General features: G+C 35.1%; 1 protein-coding gene across 1 annotated transcript; it reads left to right on the top strand.

The window, feature by feature from the left end:
* Positions 1-8,356: 8,356 nt before the first annotated feature.
* On the top strand, positions 8,357-10,437 carry LOC149247891 (uncharacterized). Its single transcript, XM_089455961.1, has 3 exons — positions 8,357-8,678; positions 8,816-8,945; positions 9,081-10,437. Exons 1-3 carry the CDS (start codon positions 8,501-8,503, stop codon positions 10,297-10,299), a joined length of 1,527 nt encoding a protein of 508 aa, XP_089312087.1. The 5' UTR covers positions 8,357-8,500; the 3' UTR covers positions 10,300-10,437.
* The last annotated feature ends 12,553 nt before the right edge of the window (positions 10,438-22,990 follow it).

Below are 22,990 nucleotides of genomic sequence, written 5' to 3'. Positions count from 1 at the left end.
AAACTTCTACTCCTTCCTCATACTCACCACAAAAAAATGGAGGTCTTCTTTTCTTAAATTCCCCTCGAAGCTCCGTTTTCTAACTTTTCACTCGTTTTTGATATTTTTGCTCAGAAATATTTTATGACTCTTCTTCCTCAATTTCTTTACCACCATTAGATTAACATGTAAAACTTTTCTTGAGAGCACTATCCTTCCTCCATCTATATAATTCTACTTTATTTCCATTGTTAGGAGTTGGGGTTGAAGTCCTTTGATTTTTCTTATCATTTAAACCTTTTAAGTATCCTCTCTTGATCCATCAACAATTGTTCATTGTCAGCGCTCAAGCTTTTTTTCTCCTAATTGTTGCACTATGTTAAACAAAATTGCAGATGTGGACTGGGGTTCTTCACTTAATTGCACCCACATTCTTGGATTAGGACATAGAAAGGGTGAAAAACTTGGTCCTGTAGGTAATGATGTCATACTACCAACTCCTCTTTCTTGCATTCTGTGAAACATTAAACATATTTTATTTTATTTCTTAGGATTATTTTTTAATATGACATAGTATTGTAACTGTGGCTCTGATACCACTTGAAACATGCCTCCGCAATTACACTTGTAAAGGTTGCAAAATGTCATTTTTTTTCTATTTAACAATCCCTGAAATTCCACACGATCAAGTTAAAATTACCCTACTAAAATATTACCAAACAATTATTGAACTTTATACCCTTTGTCAATATAATTTTCACTATAATCCCTCATTCCAAATGGCATGTGAATTGTAGTTTTCTATATCACCACATGAATTATTGGTGACCTATGTAACCCTATAGATTCTATGCATCCATTGATAAGGTTATATCTACATGACTATAGTGTATCCTTGACATAGGGTTTTGAATTTATTATAAAGTTGAGTCTTTGTATGATGTCAATGCGAAACCCAAGTTAATAATTTTAATGTTTATGTTATGTTCTAGTGCATTAAAATATTATTAACATGAGGACTATGGAAAACTTGAAGGATCATTCAACACAATACAATTTTTTTTACCATCAGGTTCATTGAACCTACAAAAGTGTCTAGCTAGCATACTTTATTTTTCTGCAAGAGATGCCATGTCAAAGATTGGGTAGATGAGATGTGAGTGATCCAAGTTGTTGATTTTTAGGGTTTTAAGATCAATGGTGCTAATGGAAATTTGTCAGTTATGGAAACTACCACACCCCAACCATGCTCTCGAAACTCAATTGCACCCTCTCACCCTCTGGCAAGCTTTCCAGCCCTTATCTCATGCTTTGTCAAAATTTCTCACCATTTCACAAAATCTACGGCTCTAAAACCCTTTGCAATAGGTAATATTGGTTTTCCTATAAGGCTTTCCTCCTTAACTGTGAAAAAATTTCTCTCGTAAAGTATCTGTATAGTTAATTGTCAATAATTCTCTTCGAGTTTTCGTTTTTCAATCTCAAGGTTTCTCATTGGTTTTGTCCTAATTGAAACCACAAATACCGGATCTATTGAAGAATGTTTATTCACAGAAAAATTTCTTGCTGTTATAGGGGGTTATAATAACATGGTTAATATCTCTTTTTTGTTCTTTTCCAAATTCCTTGTAGTAACTAAATTCGTGACTATGTGCTAAGTGTGAGAGCCATGAGAGAAGTTTGAACCCTTCCCTTCAGGTAAGACCCTAGTAATTATGTTTAATTCCTATATTACTTTCTTTTACTTGATGGATTGAGACTAAATAAGCACCCTTGGGGGTGGGCAGGTGTCCTTCCATAGGTACAAGTTTTATTCCCTAGTAGTAATGAAGGTTAAGAGCTTAAAAACAATGTTGTGATGATTTATTTCGCTTCCTTGTGCATATCATTTAAGGTTCTGACCAAGAGCCTTACATAGGTGTAGGGATCATAAAGCCTTTGGCTTAAAACCCTCACTTGAGACTGTATATTTTAGATATAGTTGCTTCCTTCATATTATATCTATGATCTCTCATGACCTTGGCTTTACTTTACTTAACTGTGCCCTTCGAGGTTGCCTATGAAGATTTTGATGTATATATATTTTATTTTCTATTTGTTTTATACAAACAATGTTTACTATACAAGGTTTTTATAAATGTCATCTAGGTTCATTGTCTAGAGAACTATGGTCTCCTTCGTCGATTGCATGTACTCAATTTTATTTAAATTTTACTAATTTTGTTGTTCGCAATTTTCATGTATTTCTCATTTTTTGTGTAGCACGGACCATCGAAATTATGCAACATGGGTACTACTTGGATGAGTAATTATATTCCACATTCAGGGAGTGCCTCCACTCAAAATTTCAATAAAACCATAGGGAGATAAGTTGAAAATATGAGTTCAAAATGTAGTTTCTTTCTTTTCCCTCTACAATTTGATGATGTAATATAATATTATTGTATTATTTCCACTATTATTTTATAATATTCCTTAGTAGGCCCATTTTAGACATCGAAATTTCTCTTATGACATCCATAATATCCTTTTCATAATAGTGACCTTTCGAGGTCCACATATGATTCCTCCTCGTAGAATTGTACTTTCCTCAAGAGAGTGTCCTATCCTTAAGGAATGTAGCATAAAAAATCCTCAACCTACATGGACCTCCTCCTGCGAAGCTTCAAGTTCACAAGGTTACCTTAAGGTTTTCCCCTCTCACCATCTTGTCCAACCTTTTCTGAAAACTGGGATAATATATCTCTCGGTGAGAAGAATCTGGGAAGGCAACTGCCTTTGCCGTTTTTCCCTTGTTGAGCTCTCCCTAACTCTCTTCGTAACTATCTAAGTGTGAAATCTTCTCTAGCATCTTGCCCCCACCATTATTTACATAGTTTTACAAATGCAACATTTTCTTAATATAAGATTAGAAGAAACATATATTTACATCACACATTCAAACCTTGCCCTCAGCATGGACCCATAATCCATAAAAGTAGATTTACAAAATGTAAATGAAATATCTACAAGTCATTTGGGAGTATTGTATATTCTTATATCAATTTAAGTTATAATCAATATGTAACTGGGCTTGTTGTTCCTAAGTCTATCTCTCTGTGTCTATCAAATATACCATTTTAGAGAGGTCTATACAACTGTAAAATGTTGAACTTGTGCTACCACTCTAACATCTCTTCGGACAAATCAATAGACGTCAATTTTCTTTATGTAAATTTCTATTGAAGTATTGAAAGTGTCAAAATTTACCAAAGGAAAAAAAGGTGATTGAAAGTTAAAACATTACTAATTTAGTTGATAACTATTTTTTACATTTTAGTTTGAGGGAGATGTGTAATTCCTTCAACATTAAATGGAGGTTTACATATGGCCTCTAAATTTTTTTTAGTAATATAATCTAAGGAATATTGTTGTTGTTGTTGTTGTTGTTGTTAAATATTACTTTAACATCAACTTTAAATAGAGAGATAAATAATTGAAATTATAAAAATAGATATTTTCACCTTTAATAAGAGAAATGTATAACTCATTTAATTCTATGTTACATTTAAAAAATATTAATAATAAAAATAAAAAAGAAAATTGATATTGATTTAAAAGAAAATATTAAGTATATATATATATATATATATATATATATATATATATATATATATATATATATATATATATATATAAAATTTAAGAAATGAATGAGATTCATATTTTTCATGCAATATTTTATGAAATATTAATAATATAAATAATTCGATGTGTATATAAAAAGGAAGAGGGAGGTCATTTCCCACATATATGTGTTGTCCTAGTTATGAGGGGTAATATATTTAAAAATATACAAATAATACAAATACATTTTAAGGTAGAAAATGTGGGTTATAATAAAATATTTCAATGGACATGTTGAGGAAAATATTTCAATCTCAATTATGTATCTACTTTTTATAGAGATCTTGGCAAGTAACTCAGAGTTATCCAATATTTCTACTCTAATATGGATATGAGTATTAATGCAGACATAACTAAATTCATAATAGTTAAACCCAAAAATATGACCTGTGATGCTTCCATTTATGACAACTTCATTGAGGAAGTTCCTCCATACCAATTTTGAGAATTAGCATCCATCATAAGCTCAATTAGAATTAAACAATTGAGAAAATATATAAATGAAGGTTGAAAAAATTACTATGGCCATGAAAACAATTTTAAGTCTATAGATCGTTGGATTTGGGATTAAAGAAGAAGCTCCTTTTTGAGGCACATCACTCTTTTTATTCTAGATGCATGTGAGGTTTGTTGTTGCAGTATATCTAGAGTGTCATTCAGAAAGATAAACATATTAAAAATTAGTTTATAACCTAAAATCTTAACATGAATGGAATTATTCCCTAGCTAATCTTTTTTATTGAACCAAGTGTTAACCCAACTGAAAGCCTAGATATAAATAGGTATCTTAAGTATAAGAAGAAGTTTTTATGTATAAGAAGAAGTTATACAATAGAGATGCCAATGATTTCCTAAAACTACTTCTAACTCTAGCTAAAACCCACACCTTTGGCTCAATAAATGCTGGCATAATGATGCCTAGTATTCGTTGGACGATTGGGGAATAAGGGAGAATATAATCTTCTAGAATCAAGATAATACGGAAAATATTATTACTTTTAAAGTTAAGGAGAAATTATAGGGAAACAAATATTATAGCGAAAGAAAAACTTCAATATTATAAGGAGGTGATCAATCCCAATCTTGAAAACCAAACCAAAGTTATCATTTCGTCTTGAATAATGTTAAGAAAAATATATGCATAGCCAAGATTAGAACTAATTTTCATGAGCTTCATAATGAAAATGGACATTGGTGAGTTCCCATAATTCCATGTGGTGAAATATTTTGTTAGCTTTGCCACCCTAATAGGGTTGAAAATGAAAATAACTTTCTCTTAAACTACACATCTTATACTTACATTCAATCTTTTTTCGAAATATTTGTCATACTACCAATCTTCTTGAATTTTTAATTCAACAAAACTATGGTGATTTCGGAAGACTTCTCTCACTTCTTTTTTAGCATAGAAATAAAGTGTTAAAGAATTGTAATTAATCTCTTACCTGCTTAAGCTCGGATAGACCTTATAGGTCTTAATGAACTTGACATTAATAATGAGCATCATCATCATGATCATAAAGTAAATAAGAAAAAAATATAATTAAGACATTTTATTAATGTGTTGCTCAAAATTGAGATAGTAGATGTGTAACTTATTTCATGCTTAGCATGTAATTCACACATACAAACACACACATATGGACCTAGAAGATGTCCTAAAACTACTTATGCTTGGATAAAAACTCATATTCTTTAGACATAAGGAAAGAGATAAATGGCCCAAGATTTAGAGGCATGTGGTAGGAGTGAAATATTGACCCTATATAGACTACTAGTGGTTAATTCCATGTGGATTGGTTTTCATTCAATAGTAATAATGAGTCATCTTGTATTCTCAATAATAGCTAGTGAAAGTTGTCCTCACTACTAGTTTGAAAATTAAGTTATTTGGAATATAAGATTTTTTTAGTACTTTAAAAAAATTGATTCATCTCAATAGATTTCAGATTAACATAAATATATAATGATTAATTATATATATAATCACAATAGATTTATGTTAATTCCTCATTATAAGGAAAATCAAATTTCTAAAAAAATACTTTATTCTAAAAGATTTAATTCTGGTATACATTTAATAAATCTATATTAACATCAACTTATACTCATCATTTTTATTAAAATTAATTAAAATTATTTAATTTCAATAATGGTAAAATTAATTTTACAATAAAAAAATATAAACCAAATAAAGGAAAATTTCAATCATAATTATTCTTTTATGTGCAAAATTATCAAACCCTTTATGTTCACCCTTTGTATATTTCTACTGTTGTACCTTATAAGGAAAATTACAGTCATAATTATTCTTTTATGATGTCATACAATTATAAAGAAAGTCCAAAATTATCAAACCCTTTAGGTTCACAAATTATCAAACCCTTTAGGTTCACGCTTTTTATGTACTTTAGAATGCGACCGGTAATAAAGTGAGGTTATGTATGTTTGTCAATGTCCTATCCAGTGTGGAGAGAGCCATGTGCTTGCATTTATGCATGATGCTGTATTCCTAGCGGTAGATTACGTAGCTGTTGGTACCCTTGGAGAAATGAAATAGACAAAACAAGGTAAATTAGAAACACATGTTAGATTTTCGTGGCCAGGATGCTTACCAGCTCGCACAGTTGTTGTATCTCTCGCTTATCGCTTTCTCCAGGTGTCGTCAGTTCGTGTCGTCTGACTGTCAATTTTTCCACGTGAATGCTGAAGTTGGTGATAAGATCTTTGCGAGATCTTGCATTTAAAGTGTATTTTTAATATTTATTTAGATTCAAAATCTTGGAAAACCATATAACATTCCCATTAGCCAGAACTAACGAATTAAAACTATATTTTATTTAATTTAGATGGTCATTTGTCTTTCATGACTATTACTATACATTTTATGAATTTGTAAATTTGTGAGAGTCAAATTGTTTTTTGGTGTTATTATATGGTATTATTATAGGTAGATTTTCAATAACAATGGAGAGGTACGTATTAAGGCGGTTCTTTTTAGAAAAGTACCAAAATTTATTATTCTAATTTTATAATACTAATTTATTTTTTTTATAAGATGTATTTCATAAAATTATTTATAAAATATATACTAATTTTATTTAAATAAAAAATGCCACTACTTCAATCTTTCTAAATATCATCTTTTTTTTTTGTTTTATAACAATCTCATCTCCAAACAACTCATGAATCAAGGAATGGCCCAAGAAATAGGAACATCACCTAAGCACATTGTTTAACTTGAGCTTCACTTCTATTTAAACTACTCATTAAAATTTATGACAAACAACTTAAACTTAGAATTGTTTCACTATGAAACCTGATTCGTCCCCATGCATTGCCTCTCCCTAATTTTGTGAATCAGATATGATTTAGGTAGGACATGTCATGTCTCATTGGGACACTTCTAACAGTGAACTTGTCTTGATTAGGGCACTTCGAATCTAGAATTTGTAGTGATGAGGATACTTCGAATTGGGAACTTGCAGTGATGAGGACACTTTGAATCCCCAAATCAATAATAGTGCACCCTGTTATAATGACATATTTCCCCATTCTATTTGCACATTTTCTTGTTTAGTTTGTTTTGGGTTTGCCGTGGGTGTTTGGGAGAAGGAGCAAAAGGTGTGGGAGCATTTTCAAGGAGATTCAAGCTATAGGTAAGTGCTAGAACTTGTTATATTTGATGATGGTGATACCATAGAGGGGTCATACTCTACACCACTAGAAGCATAGATGACTTTGGATAAAGAGGAGGATGTAGCACACTGGTGACCATGATGATGACCACATTGATGGGGGTTTTGATGATGACTATGATGATTGATGAAGCATGAGTCATGAGCTCCATAGTGATGGGGGAGTGTATTCTTGTAAACTTGTAGTTGTAATTGTTTTGTATTTGCTATTTCTTTTTGCCATTGGCATTGCACTACCTATGTAAACACTAACACATTTTGATTTTTATGAATTAATGAGAAAACTACAATATCTTTATCTTACCATCTAGTCTTTCTCCTATTGGATCATTGATGAATTGAATATGTATTATAAATTTATAATTTATCATTTATCATTCATTTCACAATTGTATTTGTAATTTTGTATGCATAATGTTACTTTGTATAAGTTACATCTATATGAAGATCTATACTTGAAACAATGAATTTGTATCCTGAATAAAAATTTGTAGAAGAAATATCTAATTTTTAATATATATAGAGATAACTTATTGCAACTTGTCGTGTTCCCGAAGTGAAGTGTAGATATCTCACACCGCATCTGAAATCCCCCTGTCAGGTGACTGGCTGTTTCAAAATGGTGTGGACAATCATTTTTGATATTTCAAAATTTTCTTCCAAATATGTTTAAAAAGAAAGAAAAAAATGTCAAATTTCAACAATATTAACAATGTTAAACTTATTTTGATAGTAGATTTTGAAAATATTAGGGATTTTGACGAGAAAAAGATAATTATTTCAATTTACTTTTGTTTATCATATTTCAAAATCATGTCAGAATCTGTAATTAAACCGGCGAAAAACAGTCATTATCTTGATCGTGAATAAGTGACTGACAAATTTGATCGTGAATAAGTGGCAATGACAATTCAGTGAATAGGTTAAATAGGATCAGATGAAAAGTACGCGACGGCAATGACAGACTCAATCATTGATTCACAGTCAAAGGGAGAACACTGTTGGTAACCTACCACTGCTAATAATTGGACATCGGAGAATGAGGCAGGATGAAACGAATTCTCTCCTTTGTGTTAGTGTTTGCGTTTGCAACTTGATAAACTGAGTGAGCAAAATTACTCAGAAAGAAGGAAGAGCAGAACAATTCGCCGGGGGGAATGGGTTGCACACAACGGCAACGACAAGGGGAATGGGAAGGGAAAGGCGTCCCCTCGAATTCCTCAAGGCGAAGTCTAAGAAAAGGTCTCTGGTCACCGGATGAAGATATAAAACTTACCACCTATATCATGAGAAAGGGCCTCATGGGCTGCTGGAACTATATCGCCGAGCAGGCTGGTAAGCGCCCAATACTATTCTAATTTGTAATTTCATTTTCTTGATCTTCGACTCAATTCAATTTAATACTGTGGGCAGCCTACAATATAAATTCCAATTATGCAAGAATAATGTTGTTTATACCATGCATTATACAGGTCTGCAGAGATGTGGAAAGAGTTGCAGGCTGAGATGGATTAACTACTTGCGACCTGGTCTTAAACGTTGTGCAATTTCACCCCAAGAAGAGCGACTGATAATACAGTTACAATCCAGTCTCGGTAACAGGTTTCCACTTTTGTCCATTCTCTCAACCCTAATTTTTCCATTTTTTGATGTCCAACCTATTTTATTTCGTAGTGCACATCATATTTCATTTCCTAGTCGCTCTCTTGATTATGTGTACACGACAATGATGACAAGGTGGTCTCAAATCGCGGCACATTTACCTGGACGCACAGACAATGAGGTCAAGAATTACTGGAACTCAGCCATCAAGAAAAAGCTCATGTTGAAACACCATCGCCCGTCCTCCAGTACCGTCGCCATCGAGAAGGGCAAGAGGAAACCTAATTTCGTTTTTCAGTCCGATCGTATTAGAGATGAAGATTCAGTGTCTGCTCATGTTCCTGAAGTTGTTACGTTGTCTCACTCTGCCCTGCCAGACTTGGAGGTCATGCCAGTAGAAGGATACCAGCGAAATAACAGCACTTTCAATATTCTGTTCAGTACAGGAGAAAATCAGGGGTGTGCTCGGGATGTATTGGAATTAAAACAAAAAGCAGAGGATACCAATGATGAGTTTTTAATTAATCCAGACTCCATTCATACAGCTTTTATATCTCGGTATCTGCAAGCAGAAAACCCGCATGATTATAAGGCTGCAAGGCAATCGACATGCGATGAAATAATATTAAATTCACGCAGGACTATAATACCACCTCATGAGGTGCCTAGCTCTGCCATTAAGTACCTTCTGGACTCAGCCGGATTCAGCATCCCTGCTCTATCTGAAATACACTCATCCAAAGAAAATATTGAAAACGATGGGCAGATAATTGAAAAGGACACCATGGTCGACTATTCATCGCTCACAGAATCTAGAAGAATAAGTGCATGGAACGCTGCTTACTCCAATTCAAATATTGGTGGTGATATTACAGAGGTCTATTCAGGAGTTTCTTATTATACCAATGAATTGTTGGGAACTGGAGTACTTGAGGATGTTGTTACTGCGCATCATGAGAAGACTGCCAGTCAATCATGGCAGCCACCGAATTTGGTGGCCCAGGTTTGTGCGCCATTAATTAGAGGGACCAGTAATCTCTATGCTGAGAATGAACTGATGGATCGTCCAAATTTGAGCTATGATGTCCCTACGTATGCTGGTATGAGTAGCAGCTGGCAGAACAGCTATAAGATCGAGGGAGGAGGGATTGGTGATCAACAGAATTGCTCAAGATTTCCTAATGAAAAACCTAATACAAAGCCAATTCTTCAAATATTTGGAGGAGAAAGTGGAGCGTCGGAAATTGATGAGTACTATGAGGGTGGAGCCGGACAAGTTCCAGTTTCGGCGCAAGACGATATGTGCAATATCAATACTTGTGCTTCTGATCCGCACCAAATCTATATTTGCTAATTCTTCAGTAGTATTGAATTCATGAAGTTGAAGTTCGCCTTATATAAATGTATGTTGTATGTTGAAGTTGTTCTGAATATTTTTTTCCGCATTCAAATTTCATATATGAATAAATAAATATTAGGTTTATAGCCCTAATGACGTTTTTTTTTTTCTTTTCCAAATAAATATTAGGTTTTTATCCCTAATGACGTTTTTTTTTTCTTTTAGATTCTGAGATTATTGTAACATCTTGGCATATGGCTCACTCCGTAGAAATATATGGAAATTGTTCTGAATAATTTCTTGACATTCATAAAAATACTAGGTTATTAACCATATTGACGCTCGTTTTTCTTTTCCATTTTGAGATTATTGTAACATTTTGGCATATCACTCACTCACTAGTTAGAGAAATCTCGATTCGAAAATTCTAACTTGATTGTGTATTGGCTTTAATCAGACCTCCGAAGCATAACGTTGATAAAACATGGGATGATACACACCGTGATTCAATCTCTCAATGAGGCACCCAAATCCTTCATAGCAAACTATCAAAACTCGAAGGACTAACTGTGAAATCTGACAACTTCTCAGCCTGTCTATTCGATCATATGTTGATCTTGATATGAGCTTCGACGAGGTCATGATACTTAGTCATAAACCTAGATATATAACTGCACAATCTTGATCTACTACTTCTAGATATTCAGGTTATGCTTGATTGCGAAATTTCTGTTTTTAGATTTTTTTAAAAGCAGCAGCACGCACCACAGATTGTTCTGCTACTATGATATAAGATACAGATTGTTCTGCTACTATGATATAAGATTGGAAATGCATCAATAAGGTCAAAAGCAAACACGATATTGACAAAGGAGAACACCTGGTTGGAAATAAAGTAAGTTTATGCAGTGTCATGCCCTTTTTCTTGATAAAATAATGGTGGACTGTTAAATCTAAATCCTTAAAGCTTATTGCAAAACTATGATATTATGGTGCTTTTCTCCTATGCGCTATTATATGCTTCTCTTCCTCTCATTGGATGCTTTATTACAGAATATATAATCTCAAAAATATCCGGTAAAGTGTTTCTCCTCCTTTAAAGGCCTTAATCATTAAAGTTATTGAAGATAAATAAATAATAATAAATGTCACTGGTGTATGTGAGCAAACTAATATTAATTATCTGTCCAATGAGAGTATATACAAAAATCGAAGCAGAATAGGGAGCCAAACCATGAGGTAAGTTTATAAATGAGTTGTATTGGATGTCCAGCCATGAAAAAGCTTCCTTTAATGAAATTAACTATTTTGTATATGTATATGGTATGGTTTGGAATGGAGTAATTATTATATATTTTTTTATTTATATTTATAAATTTTGGTGAGATTTGGGGTTTAGAACTTTATAGAGTTATTTAGACATTTCAATCAACAAACACTTTTTTGGGTTAATATTTTTTTATTATAGCTCACAACTCCTAAACATTATTATGAAAATAAAGGCATTTCCAACCATGTAAAAAGCACCAGCATTTTGACAACCATGACGTAACTAGGTGGTGTGTTATGCCTCATTAGCCACACATTTATGGCTAGCCATGTGTGGACTTCAAAGTTGAGGGTGAAGCATGCAGAAAAACCTAATTTTAATATATTATTAAGCTATGTTAAATATAGGGCCAATAGGAAGAAAGGGATTCCATTATTTAGCATTTTAAGCCTTCCATAGTTGACGAGAACATCTAGAAATGGTATTTGAGAGCATAGAAAAGGAGGAAAATAATCTTTAGTTGTTATTCACACCATGGTGCCAAAGAAAACTCCATGGTGCGGGTCTCTTTCTTTGTATTTACATTCACATAACTAAAGGAAAAGTGGCAAAGTATAGGCCTCACATTCTACATAGGTTTTCTCCCACATTAGGTTTCTTGTGACACATCTTTAGTTCATTTGTATAAATAATGATCAATTTTCCTCTTTCCTAAATTCAAGCAATAAGCTAGTGATAACTAATATGAGATTTAAAAAAATAAATTTCAAAATATATTATTTTGGAACATTATAAGATTTGTTTTTCACAACATGTTCTAGTAGAATATCAACAATAGATTACATATCATGTTGTTAATTAGAGCAATTTATATTACTTCATTTGTGGAAAATTGTAGGATCCATAAAGTGGGTTAAAAGTAAGTAGTGGAACCCTAGCCACCGAGTTGTAGTCTATTAGTTTTTTCATAAGTATTGTCACTCATTGCATTATGAGTTTTGAGTTGTCCCAAGTGCCAAATAAAAATGAATTTTAAAGCCATTTTTCAAACCTCAAAATCTCTCAAAGCTAAATCTGACCCTCTCCGTTGCATAGTGTTGAGAACGAGCTTTCCAACGGTATATGGAAGTGTGAAAATGGACTTCTAGATCAAAATATATGACCTGTTAAACTTCATGGGTTCTGTTGCCTTTAAAGTGAAGGAGAAAAGCATATTGGAGTTGACAGAGCTCATCAAAATCACAAATCGACATTTTTGCTCTAGTAGCAACATGGAAGAGCAGCAAGATCAGCGATAAGCGATCACGGAAATCACACATCACAGTCGGAGGTTCTTGTGATCTTGCATTTTAGCGATTGCACATTGCAGAGGTCTTGTTTATATTGCAAACGGAGTTCGTGCGATCTAGGCATATCAACTATCGGTCGATCTAGGGCATCCAAAATCAGTGATCGACATGACGATAGGGTTAAAACTCCAAAAAATTGTGATATTGCTATGTTGCAATATGATAGTGGAAAGCGCCGAGAGGACCAAAAAATATTTAAGGATTGCTGTGAAAAACCAAGGGCACGCAGGCTATTCCTCTCTCCTCTAGTAGGGCCACATCGCAGCACAATATTGGTCCTTAGAAAGACACATGGCAGTTGACGTCAGTGTGACGTGGTGGTCCAGAGGACACGTGGCATGTGGATTTGACATTTTAAGGGGTCAAATGGGGTCAAAACACGATGACATGTGTCACCACTCACAATGTGACAAGTGGAAAGATATGACGTCATCTCGCAAATCATTGATCGTTGGTCCCTGCTCATCACAATCGCAAAGGAGAGGAAGTGCAACGAGAGACATGGTATAGGAAAGTTGTGATCATCGATCTTCGATATTCAGTTAAGCATGAGGTCATTGCCCCCGGTCATATGAGAAGGAATGCAAATAGTGGCTAAACCATACAGGGCCTAAAGGGGATCAGAACTTGCCTATTTTATGATTTTTTTTAGTGTAAGAGGGTGATGGAAAAAACCACTGATTCAGTAATAAAAAATTATTACAGGGCATCTTAGGGCTCTGATAATGTTTTATAGGGAGTCTGGAAGGGCGGATGAGTCGGCAGCTCTCATCCAAGACTATTATGGCCATTACACATGTCACTCGGTTCTTGCAAAAGAAGAATTAAAGAGGTTCACGCAGAAAGTGATAGGGAACCCACCGAGAGAATAAGGTGTAATTTAGCATAGACACAGTTGCAACCAGAGGCCAACAAAGAGGAGTTTTGTGGATATATTCACGAGACCATCATTTCAGTTCATTTCTAAATTTTGTTTTTCAGTTTTTGATTGATTTCATTATGTTGTTTTAGTTCCAAGAAAGGCATGTTTATGTTGCAATAATGGGAGGCGATAGAGTGAGCACGCCGAGAGAGCTAGCCATGTTGGTAGTTGGAGGTTCTCCTGAGATATTTTGTAATTCTCTATTTCTCCCTCTACTTAAAAAAGGGAAGAACAAACACTTAACAAAGGTTCTGAATTGCGAAGAAAAAAACACATGTTATTTCTGTGACTGTATTACTTCAATATTTGCATCTTCCAGAATATTAATGAAATGGTCGTGATTCCTACATTTAGGTACTACAATATGTTTTCCCTCTATTAAATTCCATTATGTTTATGTTTCCTCTCTGATTTCATGTAATTGTAGGTACGAGAAATGTTTCATATGTGTTTACAATTTCATTTTTGTTGACTTGTTAATGTGTGTGCTTATATGTGGCTTTGAGACTATATCTTTAAATTGTGCTCCATGAATCATAACATCCATTTCTCCTTTATTCATTATGTCTACTTGTAATTTAGACAAGTGTAGAACTCTTGAAGCACCAAGCTCTATGTGATAAATATAGAATTCTCAAGGTTTCAAGATGTATATGATGAGTTATGCTATCTCCCTTTCTTCTCCCACTTCTCTGCTAAAGTTGATTAATTTGTAGGTCCTCTAACTACTCGGCCTCCACTAGTTCACACATATATTCCTGTCACTTGTATATGTGAAAGAGCACTAGAAATACATGGCTTATGTCCTTGGATGAAGGAACCAACCCAGGTTGTTTATTGTATGTATTTACATATGTGTATAATAGGTATATGATGCCTTTGGTTTCTTGAAGATCATATGAGACACACAAATATAGATGTTACCAGGCACTGGTCTTGTAAGCAATCCTAGGTTGTCTTTGGAAGCGACAACATCTTTTGGCATCGTTGCGAGGGAATGTATTGAAGGATTTTTCCTATGTGATATAACAAGTTAATCACTCTTTGTGTAGGTGAGCCAAGACGTTCTAATTGTATCCTCATCACCTTGGCGACTCCACAAATATAATTTTCATTTATCATCCTCACTTTTAGAAAGCCCCACACCCGCTCATATACCTCTCAGTAGAAAACCCCTTCTGTATCTGTCAGAGAGAAATTAATTTTCAGGAGAGTCTGGAAGGAGAAAACTCCTATTACTTGTGCTATTGTCTTATCATTCATTGAAGTTTCCTCCTCAAGCTCACAACGCGCTACCATCCATTGCTCATATTTTATTCCTAAGGTCCTTACATAACCTGTGGAAGACACTCCATAGACATAGCAATATCCACTAGACACTTAGTCACACTACTCTCAACCTAGTTACTCCAACCATTGTGGTTTTGGCCCAAGTTCCTCCTGTAAATCTTAATCCTTTCCCATTAATCCAGATGGATGTTTTGGGCTTCTTACTAGATAAATATTCCCCTCTTGATTTACCTCAACCCCTAAGTGTTATGCCTCAGGACTACCTAAAGATTTTTCATAGGTTCAATGGGGAAGATGAAAACATTGCATAGAGACACATTGAAACCTTCTATACTTTTGTTGAGAATCTAAATGTTGAAACTCGATGTGGTCTTGAGACTCTTTGTGCAATCCCTTGATGGAGAAGCCAAAAAGTGGCTTAAATCCCTACCCAATGCATCCATCACCACCTGGGAATAACTCAAAAACCCTTTCACACAAAAGTGGGTTGAACAGAGAGATCATGAGTATGTCTTCACAAATTTCAATGCTAGAAGGAAGAAGCGAGAAGAGGAAATTTCAGAAATCATAAAAAGCTTCAATAAGAAATATAATAACCTACCTGTTGATATAAAGCCTCCTCAATCTATTGCTGATGTAGTATGTGTGGGAGCCCTTGAGTCTGAATTTGGCTTTACCCTAATGGCGAGGAAGTCTCGTACTTTAGATCAACTCTAAGTGGACGCTCTTGAGGTGGAAGCAAAATTCATCTTGGCATGGAAGTCAAGAGGAAAGAATAATCCTCATGAGAAGAAAAGGGGGAAAGAAGAAGCATCCTCCTTCGGTCAAGGTAAGGAATTACCAGATCTGAAGTGGGAAGAAATGGATAAGATCATTAAGAGTTTATCGCACAAGGTGGTGAAGCTTGGGCTTGAGAACAAGAGTCTCCCGCAACAGAATTCTTAAGGTAACAACCGAGGTTATAACCCACAGTACACAAGTCCACCATTGCAGATACTTCAAAGGGGATGAAAAGATAAAGTCGATCAGATCCCTCCTCCTCTATATTTATAAGATGATCCCAGGGAACAACCACGAGATACACATGAGATGTAGGGAAACTTGTATTCCCCCTTCTCTGAAGAGGAATAGGAAAACATGGCTCACCATGAGATGTGCCATGATAGAGAAGAGATAGTAAATAAGGAAGACATAGGGAGCTACTATAAAAAAATTGCAAATTTCATATAAGCACGACTTCATTAAAGGTATGATCTCAAATCTACAAAAAATTGGTCGAGCGAACCTGAACAATGAGAGGAAACTGCCCCCAAGATATTTCCCCAGTGTTAAATAAAGGGAAAGAGGAATTGAACCCTCACTCATCCAAAGTAAAAGTTTCCTTAAATAGGGAATGCAATAGCTTTGAGGAACACACAGAAGAGAAGGCACATGTTTTGATAAAATCTACCGGTGATAAAGAAAGAGAGGGAGAGCTAGGAGGCGTAGGAAAGGGCCAATTTGCATTCAATCTTTAGAAGGAGCTCGAAAAGTTAAATATTCCTATTCTTCTAATTGAAATGCTAACACGGTCCACTCATAAAGCCCAAATCTCTCAATTCATGCTTCCATCCACCTCAGAACCAACTCATGACTCTCTAAACCTTTAAGAAGAAAGACCAATGGTTGTTTTCGGGCCTCATGCTAAATAACTCGATCCTTCCACTACACCCTTCTATGTGACCATGGTAATTCATGACCTTTTATTGCACAACTATATGGTGGACTCTTGAGCCTTACATAACCTCATACCCGTAGCCGTGACGGAACAAATTGGCTTGCAGATCACTAGACCCTACAAGGACCTATACTCCTTTGACTCTAAGAGGGTCAAATGTGTGGGAATGATAAAAGATCTGGTGGTAAACATGACTCAGATCCATGTGAAGAGCGTAGTGATGGAAATAGTAGTGGCAGATATCCCCCCTCGATTCAACATGCTCCTACCTAGGTGTTGGGGTTCCAAGGTGGGGGGCTCTATCAAATTAGATCTAACTTATGCCACTATTCCCACTTTTGGAGGTTAAGAAAGGAGATTGCATAGAGACTAAAAATTTGTAAAAACTGTGACTCGAGCTGAAGGTTCTAAAAATTCTCCAACATATGGAAAAGAAAGCAACCTATCCTCCATGTTGCTAGAAGAATATTAGACCATCTTAGAAGAAGCACAAGTACATCTAACAATACCGTTAGACCACCAACACACAGATGAAAACAAAGTGTGGAATTTATACTTTGACAGAGTGAATTCCAAAGAGGGAAATGGAGTAGGAGTATTGTTGGTACCTCCTGAGGGGAGCTTGATACTACTCTCATCCAAGACGGAGTTTGAGGAAACCAACAACGTGGCAAAGCATGAAGCATTGCTCCATGGGCTAGAAACACCAAGGAATGCGAGTATCGAATGCTTAACTATGTGTGAAGACTCTGAGTTGATTATAAAGCATATCGGACGATTTATGGAAGTAGGTAGGGAGTTCACTAACTCAATTAGAAGGTTCATGGAGGAGATTAAAAGATTTGAGCATCAATTACCAAGTTGGGGACACATATTAAAATTTTTGTCCAAATATTTTATGAGGTACATGATGGTTTTAATTGTTGAATTTATAGAGAAAAATGGAATAAAGTCCAGTACCCTGACGCTGAGATGGTGTCATTGGAAGGTTGGTTTTTAGAATCAGTTGAATTTTGAGTTCGACTCCCTTTCTTATCGTGCTTGCTAATAAGAGGTATGAACAGAACTCAGTGAAGTAGCCATTTTCTTAACTGGCTACATTGGAGAGAAGAGATCACATAGTGTATATACTTTCAGTAGGTATAGACAATTGCCATTCAAGTTTGAAGCTCGAGGAGAAGGCCCAAAGACTTTGGTGATGTACGGTCAATTTTTTTTTTTTTAAGTTTTCAACTATGTAAGTGAGTGAGTGAGTAAATGTTACAATCATTTAGTCAGTTTGCAGTTAGTTAGTTAAGTTTTTAGTTTTTATGATGACTCCATGCCCAATGAAAAGAAGGCCACTATTCTGCAGGTTATCATCACCTTGCCAGCAAGGCACTGTCCCCAATTCGAGCCAATGTTGTCACTCACTACATTATGAGTTTTCAGTTATCCCAAGTGCCAAATAGGAGTGAAGTTTGAAGCCATTTTTCACACCTCAAAAGCCGTCAAAGATAAATTGGACCTGCTCCATTGCATAGTGCTCAAAACAGGTTTTCCAACGGTATATGGAAGTCTAAAAATGGACTTCTAAATAAGAAGATATGTCCTGCTAAAGTTTAGGGGTTTTGTTTCCTTTAAAGTGAAGGAGAAAATCATATCGTACGTCAGGGAGCTCATCGCAATCATAAATCACCATTTTTACTGAAGGAGAAGTGGGGAAGAGTAGCGAGATCAGTAATCAGTAATTGCTAATATCGCAAACCCCAATCAGAGGTTCTTGTGATCCCACATATCGATGATCACACATTGCAGAGGTCCTGTGTAAATCACATCGAAGTTCCTGCGATCTAGGCATATCGGCAATCGACTGGTCTAGGGCATCGTAAATCGACAATCGACGTGACGACAGGGTTACAACTCCAAAACATTGTGATATTGCGATGTTGTGATATGATAGTGGAAAGCGCGAGGAGGGCCGAAAAATATTTAACAAAGGATTGTTGTGAAAAACAAAGGTAGGTAAGCTCTTTCTCTCTCCTCTAGTAGGGCAACATGGCAACACAGGATTGGTATTCAGAAAGACACATGGCAGTTGACAATAGCATGATGTGGTGGTATGAAGGAAATGTGGCATGAATATCTGGCATTTTAAGGGGTCAAATGGGGCCAAAACATAATGACACGTGTCACCACTCACAAGGTGACACATGGCACGATATGATGTCATCTCGCAAATCGATGATCGAAGGTCCCTGCACATCAAAATCACAAAGGATATGAGGGTGCAACTAGAGACATGGTCTAGGAAAGTTGCGATCATCGATCTTCGATATTCAGCTAAGCACCAGGTCATTATCCCCGGTAATATGAGAAGGAATGCAAATAGGGGATGAACCATTCGAGGCCTAAAGGGAATCGAAACTTGCACATTTTATGATGTTTTTAAGTCTAAGAGGCTGATGGCGAGAGTCCTTGATTTAATGATAAAATAGTATTATGGGTCATCTCAGGACTCCGATAGTGTTTTATAGGGAGTCTGGGAGGGTGGCTGAGTTGGAAACTGTGATCTGAGTCTATTATGGCCATTGCGCATGCCACTTCTGGTTTGTGCAAAAGAAGAATTAAAGCGATTCAGGAAGAAAGCGACAGGGAAGCCGACGAGAGAATGAGGCGTAATTTAGCAGAGACATAGTTGTAACCAGAGGCCAACAAAGAGGAGTGGATTGAAGATGTTTACGGGACTGTCATTTCAGTTCATTTCCAAATTATGTTTTTCTATTTTTGATTCATTTCATTATGCTGTTTTAGTTCCAAGAAAGGCATCTTTATGTTATATTAATGGGAGGCGACAAAGCCAGTGCACTGAGATAGCTAGGCATGTTGGCAGCTGGAGGTTCTCCTGAGATATTTTTTAATTCTCTGTTTCTCCCTCTCATTATAAAAGGGAGGAAGAAACACATAACAGAGGTTCTGAATTCTGCAGAAAAAACCACATGTTATTTCTTTGAGTGTATTACTTCAAGATTTGCATTTTCTAGAATATTAATGAAATGTGGTGATTCCTACATTCACGTAATATAATATGTTTTCCCTCTATTAAATTCCATTGTGTTTATGTTTCCTCTCTGATTTTATATAATTGTAGATCCCAAAAATGTTTCATATCCTTTTACAGATTCATTTGTGTTGACTTTTTAATGCCCATGCATGTATGTGGCTTTGAGATTATATCTTTAAATTGCGCTCCATGAAGCGTAACATCCATTTCTCCTTTATCCATTATGTCTACCAGTAATTCAAACAAGTGTAGAACTCTTGAAGCTCGAAGATCTATGTCATAAATATAGATATCTCGAGGTTTCAAGCTCTATATGATGAGTTATGTTATCTCCCTTTTATTCTCCCATTTCTCTATTAAATTTGATTAAGTTGTAGGTCTTCAAACTATTTGGTCTCCACTAGTTCATACTTATATACCTGTGAGTTGTATATGTGAAAGAGAACCAAAAATACATTGCTTATTTCCTTGGATCAAGGAACCAACCCATGTTTTTTATTGTATGTATTTACATATGTGTATAATAGGTATATGATGTCTCGAGTTTATTGAAGATCATATGAGACACATAAATATAGATGTTACTAGGCACTAGTCTTGTAAGTAATCCAAGGTTGTCTATGGAAGCGAAAACAATAATAATCCTCATCATGATGTAGCAAAAGAAATATTTTTGAGGATGGAAGAGAATGTTGCTAATATCTCTTATAATATGGCGCACATCATTGCAACTTTTCTAAGCACTTTAGGACCTTGCAAAAATTTTGGTGGTTGTAATTGATAACCTAGATTTGGAGAGCATTTGGGAGATATTGAAGACCTAAAAATGGAGTGGATAAAAGAGAACTAGAAAGAGAAACTAAGTTCTAGTTCCATCACCACTTAACTTCTATTTAAAATCGAAGCAAAAGTGGATATCAAACCCTATTAACCTAACATAAACTTTTTAATTTGATTAAATGGCTACAATAGTTGGGTCAGTGATGAACACACCCACCATGAAACCATGTGGTAACTTACCCATAGCCACTATGGACAAGTTGACATGTGAGCTGTGAATCCAAAAGGTAGTAACAGTTAACCCTCCTTCCCTTAGTAACGTTTAAATTTTAAGTTGCTAATCTCGATCCCTGACCTATGGTTGTGGAGAGCCATATTGGACCACCGAATGATCACGCCTTTTGGCCGACCTCTTGACCTCCGACCTCAATGACCTATTAAACCAGAATTTAAATTTTAACTTAAAATTTGGCCATTAGTGTTCACAACATTGCTTATAGCACCTCATAACCATTAAATTCATGAGTAATTTATTACCAAACTTAAGAAACAATTAATGATAACAACTTAAAATCACTTTCAAGTGCATTTCTTCACAAAATTTCAAAGAGTTGTAACAACTCATAAACAGAGAAGAAACTTTCTTTCCTTGGCTCAACATTAGAAAATCCTAGAACATGTTTCATCATTTCTCACATAATTAAATAAATGACATAATGCAACTACAAAGGATGCAATCATGACTCCTTCCCTTCAACCAAGAATGTAAGTAGCATGCAACAAATTTGTCATTACTTTTATAGAAAGTTAAACATGCAATCAAACACTTGATTACAAATCATTTCACACTACCCATCAACCCTATAGAGTACTCATTTTTACTAGTGCAACCCAACATCATCATGGTGAAGTATCCCTTACATCCAAGATGTTAGTGTAATACCATGCATCCCCTATATTTCACATCCTCAAATTGCTTGCAAATTTACTCACGTTAAATTTGTACATTACTATAACTTAAACAAAATCCTATCACTATAATAATAAAGATTCCATGTTGATTATTACATGATCATAACCCTTGCATCCACATGCTATTCCTACACCCTTTACATAGTGAAGATAATATATTGGTCAAGCATCTAGAAAATTAAATAGTGAACCATACCATAAATAAAGATCATTTTCATACCAACAATGTAAATAGACACACACACACACATTCCTAATTTCATGATAAAAAGAGAGATACTTCTCTCAAAGCTAATGGTCAATTGATTCTAGGACTATGACTCTCCACCCAACAATAGATAATTTCAACTATGTCTCACTTGCATTTGTCACCCTTGAGCAAAATTCCAAAGGCTAAGGGATAATTTTCTTCAGGGATTAAATGCATCCATTAGTTGAACCAGGGGCTCCGGGGATTCATCCATGTCCACCCACCAACTAAATTGAAACCAACAAAGTGCACAAGGATTCTAGAGACCAACTCTCTCCACCCTTCAAAACACAACACTATGGTTCCACCCAAACTATGGGTTCTTGAATTCGTATTAAAATAAAAATACTACAAGGAAGCATACATAAATCCTCGAGGAATTTCTAGGATTCATTCCTCCACCAAAACCCTTGTAGATTTCCTCAGAAACACCATCTCCAACCTCTTGGCCAATGAGGACTAGAGAGGCAATTAATTCCTCACCTAGTGATTTATACTCTCATCAAATCCTCGTTCTACCATACTAAGTTTGTATAATACTGTTGGAATCACTTCAAGGAGAGGCAAGAGAAAGTGCATAAGTGTACACTATAGAACTAAGGAAGATTGTGATCATGTTGGGTATCCCTTCAAACAAACTAGGCATACTACTCAAGTATCTATGGGTTTTACACAATCACTAGACAAAGAAAGGAATGTTCTTCAAACCCAGGATTGTTGATGAACTGTATATGACAGAAGAGCACTTGGGTAACATAGGCCATAATAAATCACACCTAAGTTATTCTATAGAAAGACTTCATGTTAGGTATGAGTTTTTTTTTTTTTTTTTTTGCATGATTAGTTCCACATGTTGGATGGTTTTGGAATTCATTTTTGGCAGATAGTTGCTTTTAGAAATTTTGTGGTGCATGGTTCTTCAACCCATGGTTTTGTAATTCCAATTCAGGAATTTTGGTTGTATGTTAATGGATTCAGGGTATATAGATTCCATGTCATACATATTAACACTGTAAATATAAAATACAATGATAATATTTTAGTTTTCTTACTTTGGGTTTCTAAGGAAAAATCCTTCTGCTAAATGTGTGTATGTGTGTCATTGCATTTTAT

This window comes from Pinus tabuliformis, chromosome 7, assembly GCF_031772625.1.
Source record: "Pinus tabuliformis cultivar Carrire ecotype Pingquan chromosome 7, CPIR1, whole genome shotgun sequence".
Taxonomy (NCBI): Eukaryota; Viridiplantae; Streptophyta; class Pinopsida; order Pinales; family Pinaceae; genus Pinus; species Pinus tabuliformis.
This window is presented reverse-complemented; position numbering and strand designations above follow the sequence as displayed.